We start from the raw sequence: 19,586 nt of genomic DNA on the forward strand, positions 1-19,586 counted from the left end.
GAAAACTTGTTTCCACTGGCAGCTGAGTCAGTAATCAAAGGACACCACTGAAAACCAAGGCAAGATCAGGAGATTTATTGCTAACGTGTTGAGTTATGATGTGGAATGCGCTGCCTCAAAGGGCAGTGTAAGGAAGTTCAATGGTAACTGTCAAAAGCGAATTGGATAAATACTTTGGCATGGTGAGTCGAATTGTTGTATGATTCGCACTGCGCTCCATTTGATTTCATCTTCCCATTTCACCAGTCTCTCTGTGTCCTCCTGACCTCTGCTGCTGCCCTCTTCACTATACACTCCATTTCCCTTTTCCTCAATTGAAGCATCTCCTTCTGTCTCCCTTTGACATCACACAGCTCCGTGGCGGCGCTGACCGAATGCATGAGGAACAAGATCCTGGCCAAATTCTTCAGGGAGCGCCAGTCAACTCTGAAGCGCTACCTCCCACTGGGTTCCTACCTGCTGAAACCAGTTCAGAGGATCCTCAAGTACCATCTCCTGCTGCAGGTAAGGTGGCCACGCCCAGGCGGACATAGGACAAAGGGGGTCAAACCCCAACATGTCAGTTATATCAGGCTATCCCTGGGAGAGATATCATGGAACTCCGTGTACCTGCTCATGAAGGTATTGCAAGCCTATGTCTCTGTGTTTGTGTATATATTCCAAGTTTATACCTGAATAGTACAATACTGTTCAATTTATTCTCTTACCTCAAGCCCTGACTTAGAGGTCGCATTCTCACCTCTGAATCGGAAGGTCATGATTTTCAGCCCCACTCTGATTTGAACATGTAATTCAGACAGAGACTCCCCATTGCAGTACTGAGCGAGGGCTACACTAACAGAGGTGTCTTCTGTCAGATGAGATGTTAAATTAATGCTCCTCTGTCCTCTTGCTTGGGCGTAAATTACTCTTAAGAGTGTAGGTTGTCCGGTGTCCTGGGCAATATTTCTCCCTCAGCTAAAACAGATCATCACAAATGGGCTGGGACACTTCCTACTTTACAACAGTGATATGGCCGGACTTTACCTAGGTTGATGTCAAGTGGTCCATTCAGATTTCTGCATTTTCAGTTTTTCTGTTGTGGTTTTATATAACTGCGTGGTTTGCTAGGCCAATTCAGAGGGCAATTAAGAGTTGACCAGTTTCTATGGGCCCGGAGTCACCTGAGATGTGGTGATCCTCAGGTTAAATCACCACCAGTCAGGCTGCTTTCCCCTTTGAAGGAGAGAGCTATGGTCATCTGGGACTATGGCGACTTTACTTTCGACTGAATAAAGACAACAGATTTTCTTGCCTAATGGACATTCGTGACTCCAGTACTACACCAACATGAGCGACCCCTAACTGCCCTCTGAAATGGGCAAAGCAAACCACTGTCTAAAAACCTGCAGTAGCTCAAGAAGAAGTTCTACGATCACGTTCTCAGGGGCACCTAGGGATGGGCAGCAAAGGATTTGTCAATGATGCCAACATCTCCAGAATGAATGTCAAACAATGTCCATGTGGTCCAGCATTACAACTAATCAGACTGCTCCAAGCTACTCCATTTGGGGCCCACCCCCTAGCAACTGCTAATACAGAGGCTGCACTTTTTAAATCGGTGATGTCTCGGTGAATGAGCAAAGGTTTTATTGGCTTTGGAGGCAGTTTAGCACCAATCCATCACACAAACCCAACAATTAGAAGCAGGAATAGGCCATTCGGCCCCTCAAACCTGCTCTGCCATTTGATAAGATCATGGCTGATATAATTGTTGCCTCAACTCCACTTTCCTATCTTCTTTTACCTACCCCCTTTACCCTTGACTCCCTTGTCGATCAAAAATCTTATCTACCCCAGCCTTGGATATATTCCATGGATATATTCCAGAAAGCCAGTTGGTGAATGTTTGAACTAGAGTCAATCTTTACACACTTTTATTAGCATTTATTTGCAGAGGTACACATTACAAACGTGCACTTCCTCACCCAGCAACTGCAGTTTGCCTGTTCCTTTTTTATAGGGGCACTGTTGAATCTCCACTATAACCATAGAATAGAGCATAGAACCATAGAATTCCTACAGTGCAGATGGAGGTTGTTCGGCCCAATGAGTCTGCATCAACCCTCTGAAAGAGCATTCTATCTAGGCCCACTCCCCCCCCCCCCCCCCCCCCCCCCCCAATCTCACTATTTATATATAATTTGATACAATTAACAAGATGGGTGCAATATCAGGCTCAGTCTTTCCGCAGTGCAGTGGCAAAAGAAGCACTTGGTCGCGAATTCTGAGTTAGCTATTGAAAGCGGTGGTTTTAAATGTCAGGCACCATTCTCCTCGTAACTAAGTACATGATCCAGCTTTTTAAAAGTGTTTCATAGAATTTACAGTGCAGAAGGAGGCCATTTGGCCCATCGAGTCTGCACCGGCTCTTGGAAAGAGCACCCTACCCAAGGTCAACGCCTCCACCCTATCCCCATAACCCAGTAACCCCACCCAACACTAAGGGCAATTTTGGACACTAAGGGCAATTTATCATGTCCAATCCACCTAACCTGCACATCTTTGGACTGTGGGAGGAAACCGGAGCACCCGGAGGAAACCCACACACACACGGGGAGGATGTGCAGACTCCGCACAGACAGTGACCCAAGCCGGAATCAAACCTGGGACCCTGGAGCTGTGAAGCTATTGTGCTATCCACAATGCTGTTGAAAGATAGAGATGTTGTAGATGTAAGCAGTTTATTTAATTCAAAATACAATTCTTGAAATAGAACACGTTGCAAATGTATAAAATTGCTATGTCTGGAATCTGGTGAAAAATTAGAGGAATGTCTCCGTTCTAGGCTGTTGAAAAGGAGACTTTGTGCAAAATAAGTATAAGGGGATAAATTGCATCCTGCATTTTCCAATCATTTATTTGAATCGACAGAAAGAAAATAATGGGGCCTCTGAAACAAAGAAGAAAGACTTGTATTTTGTGTGGGCGGCACTGTGGTGACCACAGACTTGGGTGACTGTGTGTGGAGTTTGCAAGTTCTCCCCTAGTCTACATGGGTTTCCTCTGGGTGCTCTGGTTTCCTCCCACAGTCCAAAACTGTGCATATTAGGTGGATTGGCCATGCTAAATTGCCCCTTAGTGTCCAACGGTTAAGGGTGCGTTACGGGGTTGCAGGATAGGGAGAGGGAGTGGTCCTATGTAGGGTGTTCTTTCTGAGGGCTAGTGCAGACTTGATGAGCCGAATGGCCTTCTGCACTGTTGGAATTCTATGATTCTATTTTCACAGAGGGATACTGGGGCTAAAATAGATTAAATTATGAGGACATGTTGCAGAGACCTTGATAGTATCAGTTCTAACTCAATTGGTAGCACTCTCATCTCTGAGTCAGAAGGTTGTGGGTTCAATTCCAACTCCAGGACTTGAGGCTTTAGCCGACATTACTGTGCAGTACTGAAGGAGGGCTGCTCTGCCGTCTTGTGGATGTGATGTTGAACAAGGGCCCTTGGAGGTAAAAGATCCCGTGGCACTATTTTGAAAAAGAGTAGGTGCGTCGTGTTCTCGCCAATATTTATCCTGAAATCACAAAACACATACTACCTGGCCATTATCACATAGCTGTTTGTGGCTGCTTGCTGTCGCTCATTGAGCACCGTGATTCCTACATGACAACAGTGACTTCATTGGTATTCAGCAATTTGGAACATCCTGTGGATTTGAAAGGCACTATAGAAGTGTGAGTCTTCAGTTTTTCTGGTGTATTGAAGATTAGAGGGTGAATCTAATTGGAGTGTTAAGGATGATGGAGGAATTGATGGGTAAGATAAAGAAAAACAATTTCTTCTAATGCAGAAGTCCAGAACAAGGTTGCAAAACCTTAAAATTAGATTTAGGGGTGATGTTAGGAAGTAATTCTTCACACAGTTTCGAACACTTTTTCCACAGAAAGGCTGGAGGGAACAATTCTAGCTTTGCAGACTGAAATTAATAAAAGTTTTTTGTTCGGTAAGGGATATGGAAGCAATGGTGGGTAAATGGAGTTAAGATACAGTTGACCATAAGTTCATAAGACATAGGAGCAGAATTTGGCCATTTGGCCCATCGTGTCTGCTCCGCCATTCGATCATGGCTGATCTCATCCTGGCCTTAACTCCACCGTCCTGCCCATTCTCCATAATCCTTCAACCCATTACCAATTAAAAATCTGTCTAACTCCTCCTTAAATTTACTCATTGTCCCAGCATCCACTGCACTCTGGCATAGTGAATTCCACAGATTCACAACCATTTGGGAGAAGTAGTTTTTCCTCAACTCCATTTTAATTTTGCCATCTCTTATCCTAAGACTATGACCTCTCATTCTAGAATGCTCCATAAGAGGAAGCATCTGCTCCATGTCTACTTTATCCATACCTTTTATCATCTTGTATACGTCAATTTGATCTCCCCTCATTCTTCTAAACTCTAGAGAGTATAGGCCTAAACTGTTCAATCTCTCCTTGTACGACAAACCCTCATCTCTGGAATCAACCCAGTGAACCCGCCTCTGAACTGCCTCCAATGTCACTACATCTTTCCTCACACAAGGGGACCAATACTGTGCATAATATTCCTGGTATGGTCTCACCAATGCCTTGTATAATTGCAACAACACTTCTTTATCTTTATACTCTATTCCTTTAGCTATAAATGCCAACATTCCATTTGCTTTCTTTATCATTTGCTGTACCCGCATGCTCGTTTTCTGTGACTCTGACTCCCAGATCCCTCTGCAACAGAGCACCCCGAAATCTTTCCCCATTTAGATAATAAATTGCCTTCCCATTTTTCTGACCAAAATGCATGGCCTCACACTTATGCACGTTTTAAACTCCATCTGCCACGTTTGGCCTACTCTCCTAATCTATCTGTATCCATTTGGAAGGTTCTTATTTCCTCATTACAACTTACTGTCCGACCTATTTTTGTGTCAAACAGTGGAGCTGAATGGCTTCTTCCTGAGTCAATATGGCTATATTCTCATCTGTCTTCTTGCAGGAAATAGCAAAGCACTTTGATACCAGCCAGGAAGGTTATGTGGTGATTGAAGAAGCCATAGACACCATGACAGGTGTGGCCTGGTACATCAATGACATGAAGAGGAAACATGAACATGCAATACGGCTTCAGGTATTAAACATCTCCATTACGGGCCTTCCTTCACAGAAGCCTCCATTCACAAAAAAATCAGATATCTCTCATGCTGTCACTCATAACCACTCCAATCCCCACCCTGCCGTGTTAATGATTGCAGGCCATTGAAGGAGATGGTTTGCAAATTCATCTCCATTAAGGAGGCCCACACCCACCATATTTTTGTCTTGGGTGGGTGAGGGCAGGGGGTCATGACCACTGCCTCCAGAGCCAGGCATGAGACAGTAGTGGATGCAGGTGAATGGCGAGGTCAACAGGTGGGATGGCCCACCTCCGATTACTGGGCATCAATCCAATTGTAACCATGGCTGTCAGGCCATCCAGCCTTCACCCCTCATTTCACTTAATGCCCCCTCAATTCCACATGACACCTCATTTCCCCATGCCCCATCCATGTCTCCCAGATCTCCATGCTCTCATATATCTCCCCATGTCACCATATCTCTCCATGACACCCCCCCCCCCCCCATATATCCACTCGCCCCCACCCCTCCATATATCGCCACATCCCCCCCCATGTATCCCCTTGGCCCCTCTATATCCCCTTGGCCTCTTCCCATATATCCCCACCACCCCCTCCCATACACTTGCACGTCCCCCTCCCATATATTCTCATGCCCTCTCCCATATATCCCCACTCTATATATTGCATGCCCCTTCCATTCACTCCAGGCATTCTCCAAACTGTCGCAGTATCCACTATGTACAGAACTAATGAGCTGTTGGCAAGTCTAGAAAGTCTTTGAAATGCTCATGAAAGTGACATAATAAGCAACAAGGCTTTGAAAATCTATCGTGGTAAAAACTGCTCAATTTATAACTTTAAAAAGTGTTAATCAATTGACCCTCATACTATCAATGACCAAAGACTTTTATCACTTCACGCCTCTTAATCTTGTGTAAATAAATACACAGGCATTGGAAAAAGTCTTCAAAGATTAGGTTATTACAAGGTAATAAAGATTTCAATCAAACAAAGATATTACTCTCCTGCAAGCCATGTCAGTGCTGAATGCATTATCTATTCTTGGGTCTCAGCCAAGCAATCATGATGATGCCATCTGGCAACTGTATTCATAGAAGCATTAGAAGAGATGGCCAGTCATATGGTTTTTCAGATGCTTCATTATCTGAAAATAAAAATGCATTTTTACTGATGTTAATCAAGCTCACTCACACAGTTACTCAGTATCCCCTCTCTCCACCACCCTGTGTTACTGACTATCTTTACTGATGTGAAGGGGCAGGAGTGCAGGAAGAGGGGTAAACAATATGGGAGAAAGAGCATGCAGCTATGTTACTATTGAACATGTTCTGTTTGTGTGGCAGATGTTTAAGGAGAAGCTGATCTTTGTATTTGCCTTCGCAGGAGGTACAGAGCTTGCTGATAAACTGGAACGGACCAGACCTGACAACATACGGAGAGTTAGTCCTGGAAGGAACATTTCGGATTCACCGGGCAAAAAATGAACGCACTTTATTCCTGTTTGACAAGGTTCTACTGCTAGCAAAGAAAAGAGGAGAGCACTTTGTCTACAAGACCCACATCATGGTACAAGTTTACAGATTGATTCATGGGATTAAAGACACCTTTAGCGATATAAAACTGGAATTTATATACAGAATAATGGATTCCCGGCAGTGAATTACAGACTGGAATCTAATCGAGGGTTCAGTTGGGGCTGGTTTAGCACAGGGCTAAAGAGCTGGCTTTTAAAGCTGACCAAGGCAGGCCAGCAGCACGGTTCAATTCCCGTACCAGCCTCCCCGAACAGGTGGCGGAATATGGCGACTAGGGGCTTTTCACAGTAACTTCATTTGAAGCCTACTTGTGACAATAAGCGATTTTCATTTCATTTTCATTTGTATATAGAATAATGGATTCCTGGGAGTGAATTACAGACTGGAATCTAATTGAGGGGTCCACATGGTTTATATATAGAATAATAGATTCCTGGGAGTGAGTTCATAGAATTATAGAATTTACAGTGCAGAAGGAGGCCATTCCGCCCATCGAGTCTGCACCAGCTCTTTGAAAGAGTACCCTACCCAAGTCCATGCCTCCACCCTATCCCAGTAACCCCAACTAACCTTTCTCGACACTAAAGGCAATTTAGCATGGCCAATCCACCTAACCTGTACATCTTTGGAGTTACAGACTGGAATTTATTCAAGGGTTCAGATGATTTATATATAGAATAATGGATTCCCGGGAGTGAATTACAGACTGGAATCTAATAGAGGGGTTCAGATAATTTATATACAGAATAATGGATATCCGGGAGAGAGTTACAGACTGGAATCTAATCGAGGGGTTCAGATGTTTTAGATGTAGAATAATGGATACCCTGGAGTGAGTTACAGACTGGAATCTAACCAAGGGGTTCAGATGGTTTATATATAGAATAATGGATAGCCAGGAGTGAGTTACGGACTGGAATCTTATCGAGGGGTTCAGATGGTTTATATATGAATAATGGATTCCCGGGAGTGAATTACAGACTGGAATCTAATCAAGGGGTTCAGATGGTTTATATATAGAATAATGGATACCCAGGAGCAAGTTACAGACTGGAATCTAATCAAGGGGTTCAGATGGTTTATATATGAATAATGGATTCCCGGGAGTGAGTTACAGACTGGAATCTAATTGAGGGATTAAGATGGTTTATATACAGAAAATGGCTGCCTGCAGGTTCCAAGCTTTACTCGCCTCCCCTTGAGGGGACTTCAAGATAAGGTAATGTCTAAAACAGGGGTTGGGGAGGGGAGGGTCTCGGAGATATACAAGTAATAGATGGAGTGGGAAGGGGTCCCAATCGTGGAGGTGAAGAGGAAGTGGGAGGAAGAGTTGGGAGGGGAGCTGGAAGTCAGACTACGGGTAAAGGCCTTGAAGAGAGTCACTTCATCCTCGTTGTGTGCCAGACTTAGCCTGATCCAGTTCAAGGTGGTTCATAGGGCCCAATTGACGGTAGCCTGGATGAGTAGGGTTTTTTGAGGAAGTGGAGGATAGGCGTGGGTGGTATGGGGGTAACCCGGCGAACCATGTGCATATGTTCTGGGCGTGTCCGAAGTTGAGGGGATTCTGGCAGGGATTTGCGGACGTTATGTCAGAAGTCCTGGAAGGGAGGGTGGCTCCGAGTCCAGAAATGGCAATATTTGGGGTATCGGAAGATCTGGGGGGTGGGGGAGGCCAATGTTCTGGCCTTCTCCTCCCTGGTGGGTTTTGCCCCCACGCCCCAAAGATGTGCAAGGTAGGTGGATTGAACACGCTAATTGCCCCTTAAATTGGAAAGAAAAAATGAATTGGGTACTCTAAATTTATATTTAAAAAAAAACAATTTGGTAAATTTGTTAATTACACATGCTTCAATCAAATATTTTCTAAAAAAAAATAAGAATAATGGCTACCTGGGAGTGAATTACAGACTGGAATCTAATCGAGTGGTTCAGATGATTTACATACAGAATAATGGATATACCTGGGAGTGAGTTCCAGAAATGAAAATCACTTATTGTCACGAGTAGGCTTCAATGAAGTTACTGTGAAAAGCCCCTAGTCGCCACATTCCGGCGCCTGTTCGGGGAGACTGCAATCTAATCAATGGGTTCAGACAGTTTATTTGTGGAATAATGGGGGTGCAATTCTCCCAGCCCCGCGCCGCGCCGGAGAATCGCCGCAACCGCGCCATGTCGCCCAACACCCGGCGTGCGATTCTCCGTGGTGCGGAGAATCGGCGCCATTTGCATTTGGCGTGGCGCCAGTAGCGGGCCGCCGATTCTCCGGCCCAAATGGGCCAAGCGGCCGCCCGGAAACGGCAGAGACCCACCGGCGCTGTCCACACCTGGTCGCTGCCGGCGGAAACTCTGCGCGAAGGGTCGGGGAGCGGCCTGTGGGGTGGGGAAAAGCGCTCCTTCACCAGGAGGGGCCTCCGATGGGGTCTGGCCCGCTATCGGGACTCACTGATCGGCGGGCCGGCCTCTTATCCCCGGGCCTACTTTGTTCCGCTTACGGCCCCAGAACCCCCGCGCCATGTTTCGTCGGGGCCGGAGCGTTCCGCGAGTGTACCGCGCATGCGTCGGTTGCCGTTTCGCCACTGCGCATGCGCGGGTTGGTGCCGCCCCAGTCCGCGCCAGGATGTAAGGCTGGAGCGGCATGAACCGCTCCAGAGCCCTCCGGGAGCCAGAATCGGTTGTCCCTGTGCCCGTTTCGCGCCATCGTGAAACGCAATGGCGTTCACGACGGCGCGAACACTTAGTCTCCAATTTGGAGAATCGCGCCCAGGTTACCGAGGACTGAGTTACAGGCTGGAGTCTAATTGAGGTATTCAGATGGTTTATACATAGAATAATGGATACTCGGGAGTGAGTTACATGTGGGAATCTAATCGAGGGGTTCAGATGGTTTATATATGAAATAATGGATACCCGGGAATGAGTTACAGGCTGGAATCTAATTGTGGGATTCAGGGGCGAAATTCTCCCGAAACGGCGCGATGTCCGCCGACTGGCGCCCAAAACGGCGCCAATCACACAGGCATTGCGCCGCCCCAAAGGTGTGGAATGCTCCGCATCTTTGGGGGCCGAGCCCCAACATTGAGGGGCTAGGCCGACGCCGGAGGGATTTCCGCCCCGCCAGCTGGCGGAAACGGCCTTTGTTGCCCCGCCACTGGCACGGAAATGACATCCCCGGGCGGCGCATGCGCGGGAGCGTCAGCGGCCGCTGACAGTTTCCCACGCATGCGCAGTGGAGGGAGTCTCTTCCGCCTCCGCCATGGTGGAGACCGTGGCGGAGGCGGAAGGGAAAGAGTGCCCCCACGGCACAGGCCCGCCCGCGGATCGGTGGGCCCCGATCGCGGGCCAGGCCACCGTGGGGGCACCCCCCGGGGCCAGATCGCTCCACACCGCCTTGTCCCGCCGTTCAAAAGGTGGTTTAATCCACGCCGGCGGGACAGGCAATTTATTGGCGGGACTTCGGCCCATCCGGGCCGGAGAATCGAGCGGGGGGGCCCGCCAACCGGCGCAGCCCGATTCCCGCCCCCGCTGAATATCCGGTGCCGGAGACTTCGGCAACTGGCGGGGGCGGGATTCACGGCAGCCCCCGGCGATTCTCCAACCTGGCGGGGGTTCGGAGAATGACGTCCCAGATGTTTAATATCTTGGGCGTCATTCTCCGACCCCCCAGCGGGTCGGAGAATGGCCGTTGGCCGCCGTGAATCCCGCCCCCGCTGGTTGCCGACGTCTCGGGTACCGGATATTCGGCGGGAATCGGGCCGCGCCGGTTGGCGGGCCCCCCCGCTCGATTCTCCGGCCCAGATGGGCCGAAGTCCCGCCGATAAATTGCCTGTCCCGCCAGCGTAAATTAGAGTACCTATTTACCGACGGGACAAGGCGGCGTGGGCGGGCTCCGGGGTCCTGGGGGGGGGTATGGGGCGATCTGGCCCCGGGGGGTGCCCCCACGGTGGCCTGGCCCGCGATCGGGGCCCACCGATCCGCGGGCGGGCCTGTGCCGTGGGGGCACTCTTTCCCTTCCGCCTCCGCCACCGTCTCCACCATGGCGGAGGCCGAAGAGACTCTCCCCACTGCGCATGCGCGGGAAACTGTCAGCGGCCGCTGACGCTCCCGCGCATGCGCCGCCCCGACATGTCATTTCCGCGCCAGCTGGCGGGGCAACAAAGGCTGTTTCCGCCAGCTGGCGGTGCGGAAATCCCTCCGCCGCCGGCCTAGCCCCTCAATGTTGGGGCTTGGCCCCCAAAGATGCGGAGCATTCCGCACCATTGGGGCGGCGCGATGCCCGTCTGATTGGCGCCGTTTTGGGCGCCAGTCGGCGGACATCGCGCCGTTTGGGGAGAATTTCGCCCATAGAATACTGGATACCCAGGAGTGAGTTACAGACTGGAATCTAATTGAGGAATTCAGATTGTTCATATGTAGAGTAATGGATACCCGGGAGTGAGTTACAGACTGGAATTTTTTTTTTAATTTGTAGTATCCCAATTCACTTTTTCCAATTAAGGGGCAATTTAGTGTGGCCAATCCACCTGCCCTGCACATCTTTGGGTTGTGGGTGTGAAACCCACGCAAACACGGGGAGAATGTGCAAACTCCACACGGACAGTGACCCAGAGCCGGGATCGAACCTGGGATCTTAGCGCTGTGAGGCAGCAGGGCTAACCACTAGGCCACTGTGCTCCCCTACAGACTGGAATCTTGTGCGAAATTCTCCGACCCCCCGCTGGGTTGGAGAATCGCCGGGGGCTGGCGTAAATCCCGCCCCCGCCGGTTGCCGAAGTCTCCGGCACCGGATATTCGGCGGGGGCGGGAATCCCCCCGCTCGATTCTCCGGCCCGGATGGGGCTCCGGGGTCCTGGGGGGGCGCAGGGCGATCTGGCCCCGGGGGGTGTCCCCACGGGGGCCTGGCCCGGGATCAGGGCCCACCGATCCGCGGGCGGGCCTGTGCCGTGGGGGCACTCTTTCCCTTCTGCCTCCGCCACGGTCTCCACCATGGCGGAGGCAGAAGAGACTCCCTCCACTGCGCATGCGCGGGAATGCCGTCAGCGGCCGCTAACGCTCCCGCGCATGCGCCGCCCGGAGATGTCATTTCCGCGCCAGCTGGCGGGGCACCAAAGGCCTTTTCCGCCAGCTGGCGGGGCGGAAATTCGTCCGGCGCCGACCTAGCCCCTCAAGGTTGGGGCTCGGCCGCCAAAGATGCGGAGCATTCCGCACCTTTGGGGCGGCGCGATGCCCGTCTGACTTGCGCCGTTTTGGGCGCCAGTCGGCGGACATCGCGCCGTTTCCGGAGAATTTCGCCCCTTATTCCAGTGTTAAGATGTGGAATGATGGATACCTGGATAGAGAATCGCTACTGGTGCTGTGCAATGCCACCCTGTCCAATCCAGGAAGTGCCATGACCCATCTGAAGAGAGGAATATCACTAAATGCCTCTGATAACAAAGACAACTAGCTGCTGTTGGCAGCCTTGGATGCCTCCAGGTTTGCATTTTTTTCGGATAGCGGGAGCCATGGTAGCCTGGACAGTAGCCGCCAATAGAGACTTACCAGTCTTCAAATCACCTCTCCTTCCCACCCTATCAGAATGCGTCCTTGAGCAGGTGCAAGGGTTTTGTAAGATCGGCGTATGTTGAGGAATTAATGGATTGTCCAGTTTGGATTGTAATGGATTTCTCTTTGTCTCTCTCTATCTCTCTGTCACACACACTCTCTTTCTTTTACAGTGTACTGCACTGATGCTCAACGAAGGCACAAGAAACTCACTGTGCTTTGACCTGTTTCATTACAAGAATCCAAAGCAGCAGCACGCTGTCCAGGTATGAGAAAAGCAATGTTTGAACACTGATTGTGTCACATACAGATTCTTCAACCATCGCTGTAATATTCTGTTGTGCTTATAGTTGAGATGCCCTTGTTTGTATCTGCTTCACCTCCTTTCATGCTGAGCAGTGGTGGAGATAGTTTTTAACTCCGTGCCACTTTGTGCCAGTCAACTCAATGCCAAGTTTGATCTATTTGTTTTCCCTCTTTCCCATAGTGTTTCTACATTATTAGCATCAAGAGTTGTAAAAGAAAAGTTTCCCCTGAGGGGAGAATGTTTTCCAAGAACTTTTGAGGTTTTTTGTACACTTTTTGGGAAAAATATAAACTCACTGTTTGCTTTGGACTGGTCTCCCTTTTCCCTTCTTCCCTGGAGGATGGAGACGGCATAGTACAATGCCCAGCCAAGCAGACCAGGCAATGCAAGGTTTAAAGTATAGGGCAAGGCTTGTATTCTCTTGAATATCAAAGATTAAGGATCTGTTATTGATGAAGCAGTTGATGGGCGAGATAGGAGAGCAATTCATTTGGGAACCCAGACATGACCTTAACATTTCAGAGGTGAAGCATTTCTTCACACAAAGGATAGTGACAAAATGGAATTGTCTGCCCTCTCTCCCCTCCTGGGGGCCAACTCAAGATTGAGATTGATGTTTTGTTGTTCCCAATCAACATCGATAAATCATATTACCTGGTCAGGTATCTCATTTGTGGTACTGTGCACAAACTGGTTATTGTGTCTCTGACACTACAACAGTGACTGGACTTCCAAAGGTGCTGTATGAAGGGAAATTCTCTATTTTCGAGCCCAACAAGCTCATCCCTGTATGATGGACGAAAGCGACTGAGGGAGGCATCAGCTGGCCTGTGCTCTCCCCATAAGTGGAATTGCTCAAAGGCTTTGGCCTGCTGTGGGTTTAGTCTCCAGAGATGCCTCAGGAACTATTACTTCAGTAAAGTTGCCACAGTTCCAGATGACCATAGGCTGCTTTCCCCTTTGAAGAGGAGAGTTGACTGGTGGTGATTTAACCTGAGGGTCACTACACCTCAGGCGAGAGGCAAGGTTGAGAAGGCGGGGTCTTCACGAATAACCTTAGCTGGTAGGGGGATTGAACCTTCGCTGTTGGCCTCACTCTGCATCACAAACCAGCTGTCCAGTCAACTGAGTTAACTGACCCCCAATAATGGGTCCAATACCTTGAGGCAAAGACGAGGCGCGTGAAGGATTCTTAAGTTATTTATAAATTGCTTTTGATCGCAGCAATCGGAATTCATTTCTCAGCAAGGAATTAAAAATAATTTATGTTTACAATTGCCCTGGATGGGTGCAGTGCAGATTCATCAGAATTACATTAATGCTTAATGGGTTAAATTAACTGGGATGATCAGATTTTTGTTGGGTAAGAGTATCATAGGATATGAACTAAGACAGGTAAAAGTGGGTGAGGTACAGAGCAATCATGAAATAATTAAATTGCGGTGCAAGCTTGAGAGGCTGAATGGCCTCCTTACGTCCCTAAGTGCTTCGCTGACCAGGGAGTGCCAAACTAACCCACGCGAGGTTTCAAATTCCTAGGGGTGCACATCTCCAAAAATCTGTCCTGGTCCACCCACGTCGACGCGACCACCAAGAAAGCACAACAGCGCCTATACTTCCTCAGGAAACTAAGGAAATTCGGCATGTCCACATTAACCCTTGCCAACTTTTACAGATGCACCATAGAAAGCATCCTATCGGGCTGCATCACAGCCTGGTATGGCAACTGCTCGGCCCAGGACCGCAAGAAACTTCAGAGAGTCGTGAACACCGCCCAGTCCATCACACAAACATGCCTCCCATCCATTGACTCCATCTACACCTCCCGCTGCCTGGGGAAAGCGGGCAGCATAATCAAAGATCCCTCCCACCCGGCTTACTCACTCTTCCAACTTCTTCCATCGGGCAGGAGATACAGAAGTCTGGGAACACGCACGAACAGATTCAAAGACAGCTTCTTCCCCGCTGTTACCAGGCTCCTAAATGACCCTCTTATGGACTGACCTCATTAACACTACACCCTGTATGCTTCATCCAATGCCAGTGCTTATGTAGTTACATTGTATATGTTGTGTTGCCCTATTATGTATTTTTTTAAATTCCCTTTTCTTCCCATGTATTGAATGATCTGTTGAGCTGCTCGCAGAAAAATACTTTTCACTGTACCTTGGTACACGTGACAATGAACAAATCCAATCCAATCATAAAAGTGGACCGAGCCCCCTCCACTGAGTCTCTGCTGTATAGGTGCTATAAACATTTTGATTTCCACACGTGCGTGGGTGAGATTGCGAATGCTTGGGTGATCAAGTGCACTATCAGACTCTCATGACACTGCCTTTCTGAACCGTCTTCTTTCCATCTGCACCTTCATAACCCTTACATCGCTAGTCCCCCAATCATGGCCTACTTACCCTCGGATGTTGGCCTGAGCTGAGATCCAAAGCCAGTGGCCTCTTCCTTTGGTTCCCCCACAAGAGTAACAAGAGAATGCCATCGGGAGGCAAGGTTGTCTCAGAAGCTGCAAGGATTGTTTTCAGGGGAACAGTTGGTCCTTTTAGTCACATTCCTTCCCCTCTTCATGACCACTGATCATCGTGAACTGACCTGAAATCTAGAGGTTTCTTTGGAAGGCGATCGCAGGTCCCTGATCATAGCAAAGCATCACTTTATGTGCAGCTGAGGGCCTCCAGCAAGGAACTATTGGATTGCGAGCCCAAGCAAAATCGTAGCACGGCAAAGGCTGGTCATATTTGTGTCAATCAGTAATGCAGAATGCAAGAAAGCGAGATGTCAGCCCTGGCTCAGTTAAAGCACTCTTGCCTCTGAATCAGAATATTGTGGGGTTAAGTCCCGCTCTGAAAACTTGAACACACAATCTAGATTGATACTTGATGTAATGCTGAGGAAGTGCTGCCTTTGGAGTAGATGTTAAACCAAGGCACACTCTCTTCTCTCAGGTGTATGTAAAAGACCCCACAACACAAGGCATATAAATAGCCAAAGGAGGACTAGGGTTGATTACTGACCAAAAAGGGGATTTGTGCATGGAGGTCATAACACAGATATTAAGCAAATACTTTGCACCTGTCTTTACCAAGAAAGAAGATGCTGCCAGACAATGGGGAAAGTGGATGTAATTCAGATAACAAGCAAGTTCAGAATTGATGAGGATTGGTTAGGCTGTCTGTACTTAATGTTGATAAGGTGCTCGGACTGGATGTGTGGTGAATAGGGGACTTTCACAGCAACTTCATTGCAGTGTTAATGTAAGCCTACTTGTGACACTAAAGATTATTATTATTATCCAAGAGATACCGAGGGAAAGTGAGTGGAATTTGCAGAGGCACGGGCTTTAATTTTTCAGTCTTCTTTGGATTCTGGTGTAGTGCCAGAGGACTGGAGAATTGCAAACATTATACCCTTGTTCAAAAAGGGGTGTAACCACGAGGGCAGCAACAACTAGCCAGTCAATTTAATAATAATAATCTTTGTATTTGTATTTTATATTTGGAGGAGCGTAGGCATTGGAGAGTGCAGAATAGATTCAACAGGGTGCTCCTGGTGATGAGGAACTTCAGCTATGAAGATAGACTGCAGAAGTTAGGACCGTTTATCTTGGAGAAGAGAAGGTTGAGAGGCGATTTGATAGAGGTATTCAAAATCATGATGGGTTTGGAACAGAGTAGATAGGGAGAAACCATTCTCACTTGTGAAAGGTTCGAGAATGAGGGGGCACAGATTTAAAGTGATTGGCAAAAGAAGCAAAAGTAACATGAGAAAGAAAATTGTTCGTGCGGGGCGAGTGGTTGAGATTTCGAATGCACTGCCTGAGACTGTCGTGGAGGCAGGTTCAATCGAAGTATTCAAAAGGAAATTAGGCTGTTACTTGAGAAGGAAGAACGTGTGAGGTTCCGGGAGAAGGCGGTGGAAATGACACTGATGTGAATTCCTCATCCAGAGAGCTGGCACAGACCAGATGGGCTGCACTGCAACACCATGACATAGCGGCAGTCACTATCTCAGGATGACCCAAATGTTTTACAGCCAGCGAAGTATCTTTTGAAGTATAGTCATAGTTGTAGGGGAATAAGGCAAACACGCTCTCATAAACAGCAGTTAAGTAAATAACAGAATCATACAAACCTACAGCACAGGAGGCGATCTCGGGCCATCAAGCTTGTGCTGGATCTTTGAAAGATCAATTGCATTTAGTCCCACGTGCCAGCCTTTCTTATGTTTGTAACCCTGTAGGTTCTGTGGTGTTGGGTGCTCTGGTGCACAGATGAGCCAACACAGTTGTATGTGGTACAACTCTATTTTATTTTAACTCTTATAATACAGTTCGTTCTGGATACTCTGCACGTGCTGTCTCCCTGAGTGTGTTTGGTAGCAGATGTGTCCTGGTCCTCCTCTGCAGCTAATACTGACCACCGGGGGTCGTGTCTGTGCTTTTATATCTTTCTGTCATTGGTTGTGGTGTTGTGTGTTCTGATTTGTCTGTTGGTGTGTCTATCATGATGTGTGTGTTTGAATATCATGACATCCCCCCTTTTTACAAAGATATGTGCCTACGTGGTTATAAATATAATTGTGACGTGAGTGCATCTAAGAGTGTGTGTGTGTGTTGTGTACAGCGTGTGTATATGACGTAACTATTTACATGGGGCGATGTCGGGTGCGTCACACTAACAAGGTTGTACCATGACAAAACTTGGATGCGAGCGAAAAAAAAAAAACTTGAACATTGGTCCGTCAGACGATATCTGGAACAATAAACAACAACAGGTTATAATACAGAAGTGTTTGACTTTTTGAACGTATGAACAGCGTTATAAGTCCAGTCTAATGGGTGACCGCCTCAAGAATGGGCTGGTCCTCAAGCCGGTTCAGCTGTGGAGATTTGGGGTCACACTGGTTCACCTTGGACTGTTGGAGGTGATGCTGTTGCCGAAGTCTCTACTTTACCATTTGTTGTACTTCGTGCAGTGCTTGGTTTTTTCATTCGTGCAAATATAACATTCAACATCTTTGTTAGTGGTGCCTTGGCTGTGGTTTGGTTTTGGTGGCGATGGAAGGGGCATGATCCGTGGCATCTCCACGAAGTCATCCTTGGGAACCAGTGGAGGATCCGGCGTGTGCGTACGGTTCAGTTGCGAGCGTGGAAGGCGGCGCAAAGCTCGCTGATTGCGCCTACGCACCAATCCATCCGCCCTGCATGCCAGGAACAAGGTGGAGTCTTTTTTCTTTTTATGTTTGTGGTGGACGGCATCTTGTAGCCGATGGGACGTTGCCATCGAAGTAGCACCATCACTAATATCATGCAAGGCGATGACTGTGCCAGATGTGGAAGTTGGCCGAGACCGTGCACGCTGGTTCCGGCCACCTGCTGTGCCGGAAGGGCGACTCCGCAGAGAAACGTCGGAGCATGTCGCCTTGGAGAGAGAATTGTTGCTCGCATCAACGTCTGGCGATGGCGCGAATTGGTGTGTCCATCTTGGACCGCCGGTGCTGGTTGCCACTGCCGACCCAGTGGGACTGCCACGCGATCCATTCCCTGTCGCCGTGGCATCCGCCGTCACCCTGAGCGTGCCATCACCGAGGCCGCGACACCGCCCGTCCGGAGCAAGGTCTGGCGTGCGCAAATCAGAGTCGGCGCTTGGCTGCTCCCCATCTGGAGTCCGGTCTGCCTTCCGTCGATGCCCCCCGTCCGGAGTTCCAACAGGTTCACTGGAGGCAGCCGAGATTCCCTGAAGCTGCACTTCTGGAGTCGGAACATGCAGGAATGCACCAACCAGTGGAGAGGCTCGAGCCATCGAGGGTGGAAGCGGTGCGCCGCCACCGCAGTCATCAGTGGTCCCACCGTGATCGTCGAGTGCCTCGGTACGCACTAGGTGAGGTCTGTCACCTTGCACCTTTTGCATGGGAAGTGGGATGCTGTCGTCACTCGTCTCACATCCCGTGGATAGATCCTCATTAGCAGCTTGCTGTTCACTAGGGTTGGATAAATTGTCAGAGTTTTCATCTGGTGGTGCACACCATGTCGGTGGACTGTCATTGTCTTGCCGTTGTCCTTCATTTGGGCTTTTCTTCTTTGGAATTTTAAATCTTCCCCCAGACATTGCAGAACCTTGTTTATTACCCCCAAATTCTCCCATATGTATGGTCTCGAATATAGGATCCAATGTTTCTATCGACATTGTACTATTTTCCAAAGAACATTCCGTTTCACTTTTCTTCTCAGGTACCTCATATGTATCTTTGTCTAATGTACATGCCTTCATGGTCTCTGGGTCTGATTTTGCTGGGACTGGCATGGTCACAGTCTCTTTTACTGTTCTCAATTGCCCACATTATACTCCCCATACATAACTGCTTAATCACTGGGGTTAGTGTGGTACAATGGATAATCGGGTCGACCTTATCTGCATCTTCACCATTAGTGGAAAGCACACTTGGTTCACTTGAAACTGCTGTGGGTTTTAAATTCGTTATCTGGCTACTCGATGTCGGTGTCCTCAGGATTCTTGCTCCAATGTTCTGATCATTTATCAGTGGAGTGTGTATAGGTTCAATGCAATTAATGTTCCCCTCAAGGTTTGAAGAGTCATTACTGACTAACTGCTGGTCTCCGAAGTTGGGATTTTGCGGCGTTGTGTTGAAGGGAGACATTTGTCCCTGCTGTAGATATGATTCAGGTTGTGTTATTTCCATTACCTGAGGATCAATGTCTTGTCCATTTTTTCGATCCGTACTAAAACACTGGCAATTCTCAGTCTGCTCCTTGCAAGTTAAACATTCAATAAATTTCTTTAGCAAATCCTCAGCATCCTTCTGTGGCCGTGCAGCATTATTAATCTCTGTTCGGCTATAATGATCCTGAAGGTCAGCGCATAAACCTTTTTTCTTCGGGCTTGGACGAGGCGATTCCTTTGGCTTGTCTTCAGTTGGGCTTGAACAGTCATCAGCGCTGTGCCCTTCATTGTAGCATGAGAGACCTTCATGGTCATGCTGCTGTGTAGTGGAGCATGGTAGGCTGTTATAG

General features: G+C 48.4%; 1 protein-coding gene across 1 annotated transcript in view; it reads left to right on the forward strand.

Moving 5' to 3' along the window:
- LOC140397237 (pleckstrin homology domain-containing family G member 3-like) overlaps window positions 1-19,586 on the forward strand; it is a 322,242-nt gene that overhangs the window by 263,912 nt on the left and 38,744 nt on the right. The window contains exons 8-11 of the mRNA XM_072486140.1: window positions 354-504; window positions 5,017-5,148; window positions 6,542-6,724; window positions 12,408-12,500. Of these exons, the coding sequence (XP_072342241.1) occupies window positions 354-504; window positions 5,017-5,148; window positions 6,542-6,724; window positions 12,408-12,500 (559 nt within the window). The remainder of the gene's footprint in view (window positions 1-353; window positions 505-5,016; window positions 5,149-6,541; window positions 6,725-12,407; window positions 12,501-19,586) is intronic.

Source organism: Scyliorhinus torazame, chromosome 2 (genome assembly GCF_047496885.1).
Source record: "Scyliorhinus torazame isolate Kashiwa2021f chromosome 2, sScyTor2.1, whole genome shotgun sequence".
Lineage (NCBI taxonomy): Eukaryota > Metazoa > Chordata > Chondrichthyes > Carcharhiniformes > Scyliorhinidae > Scyliorhinus > Scyliorhinus torazame.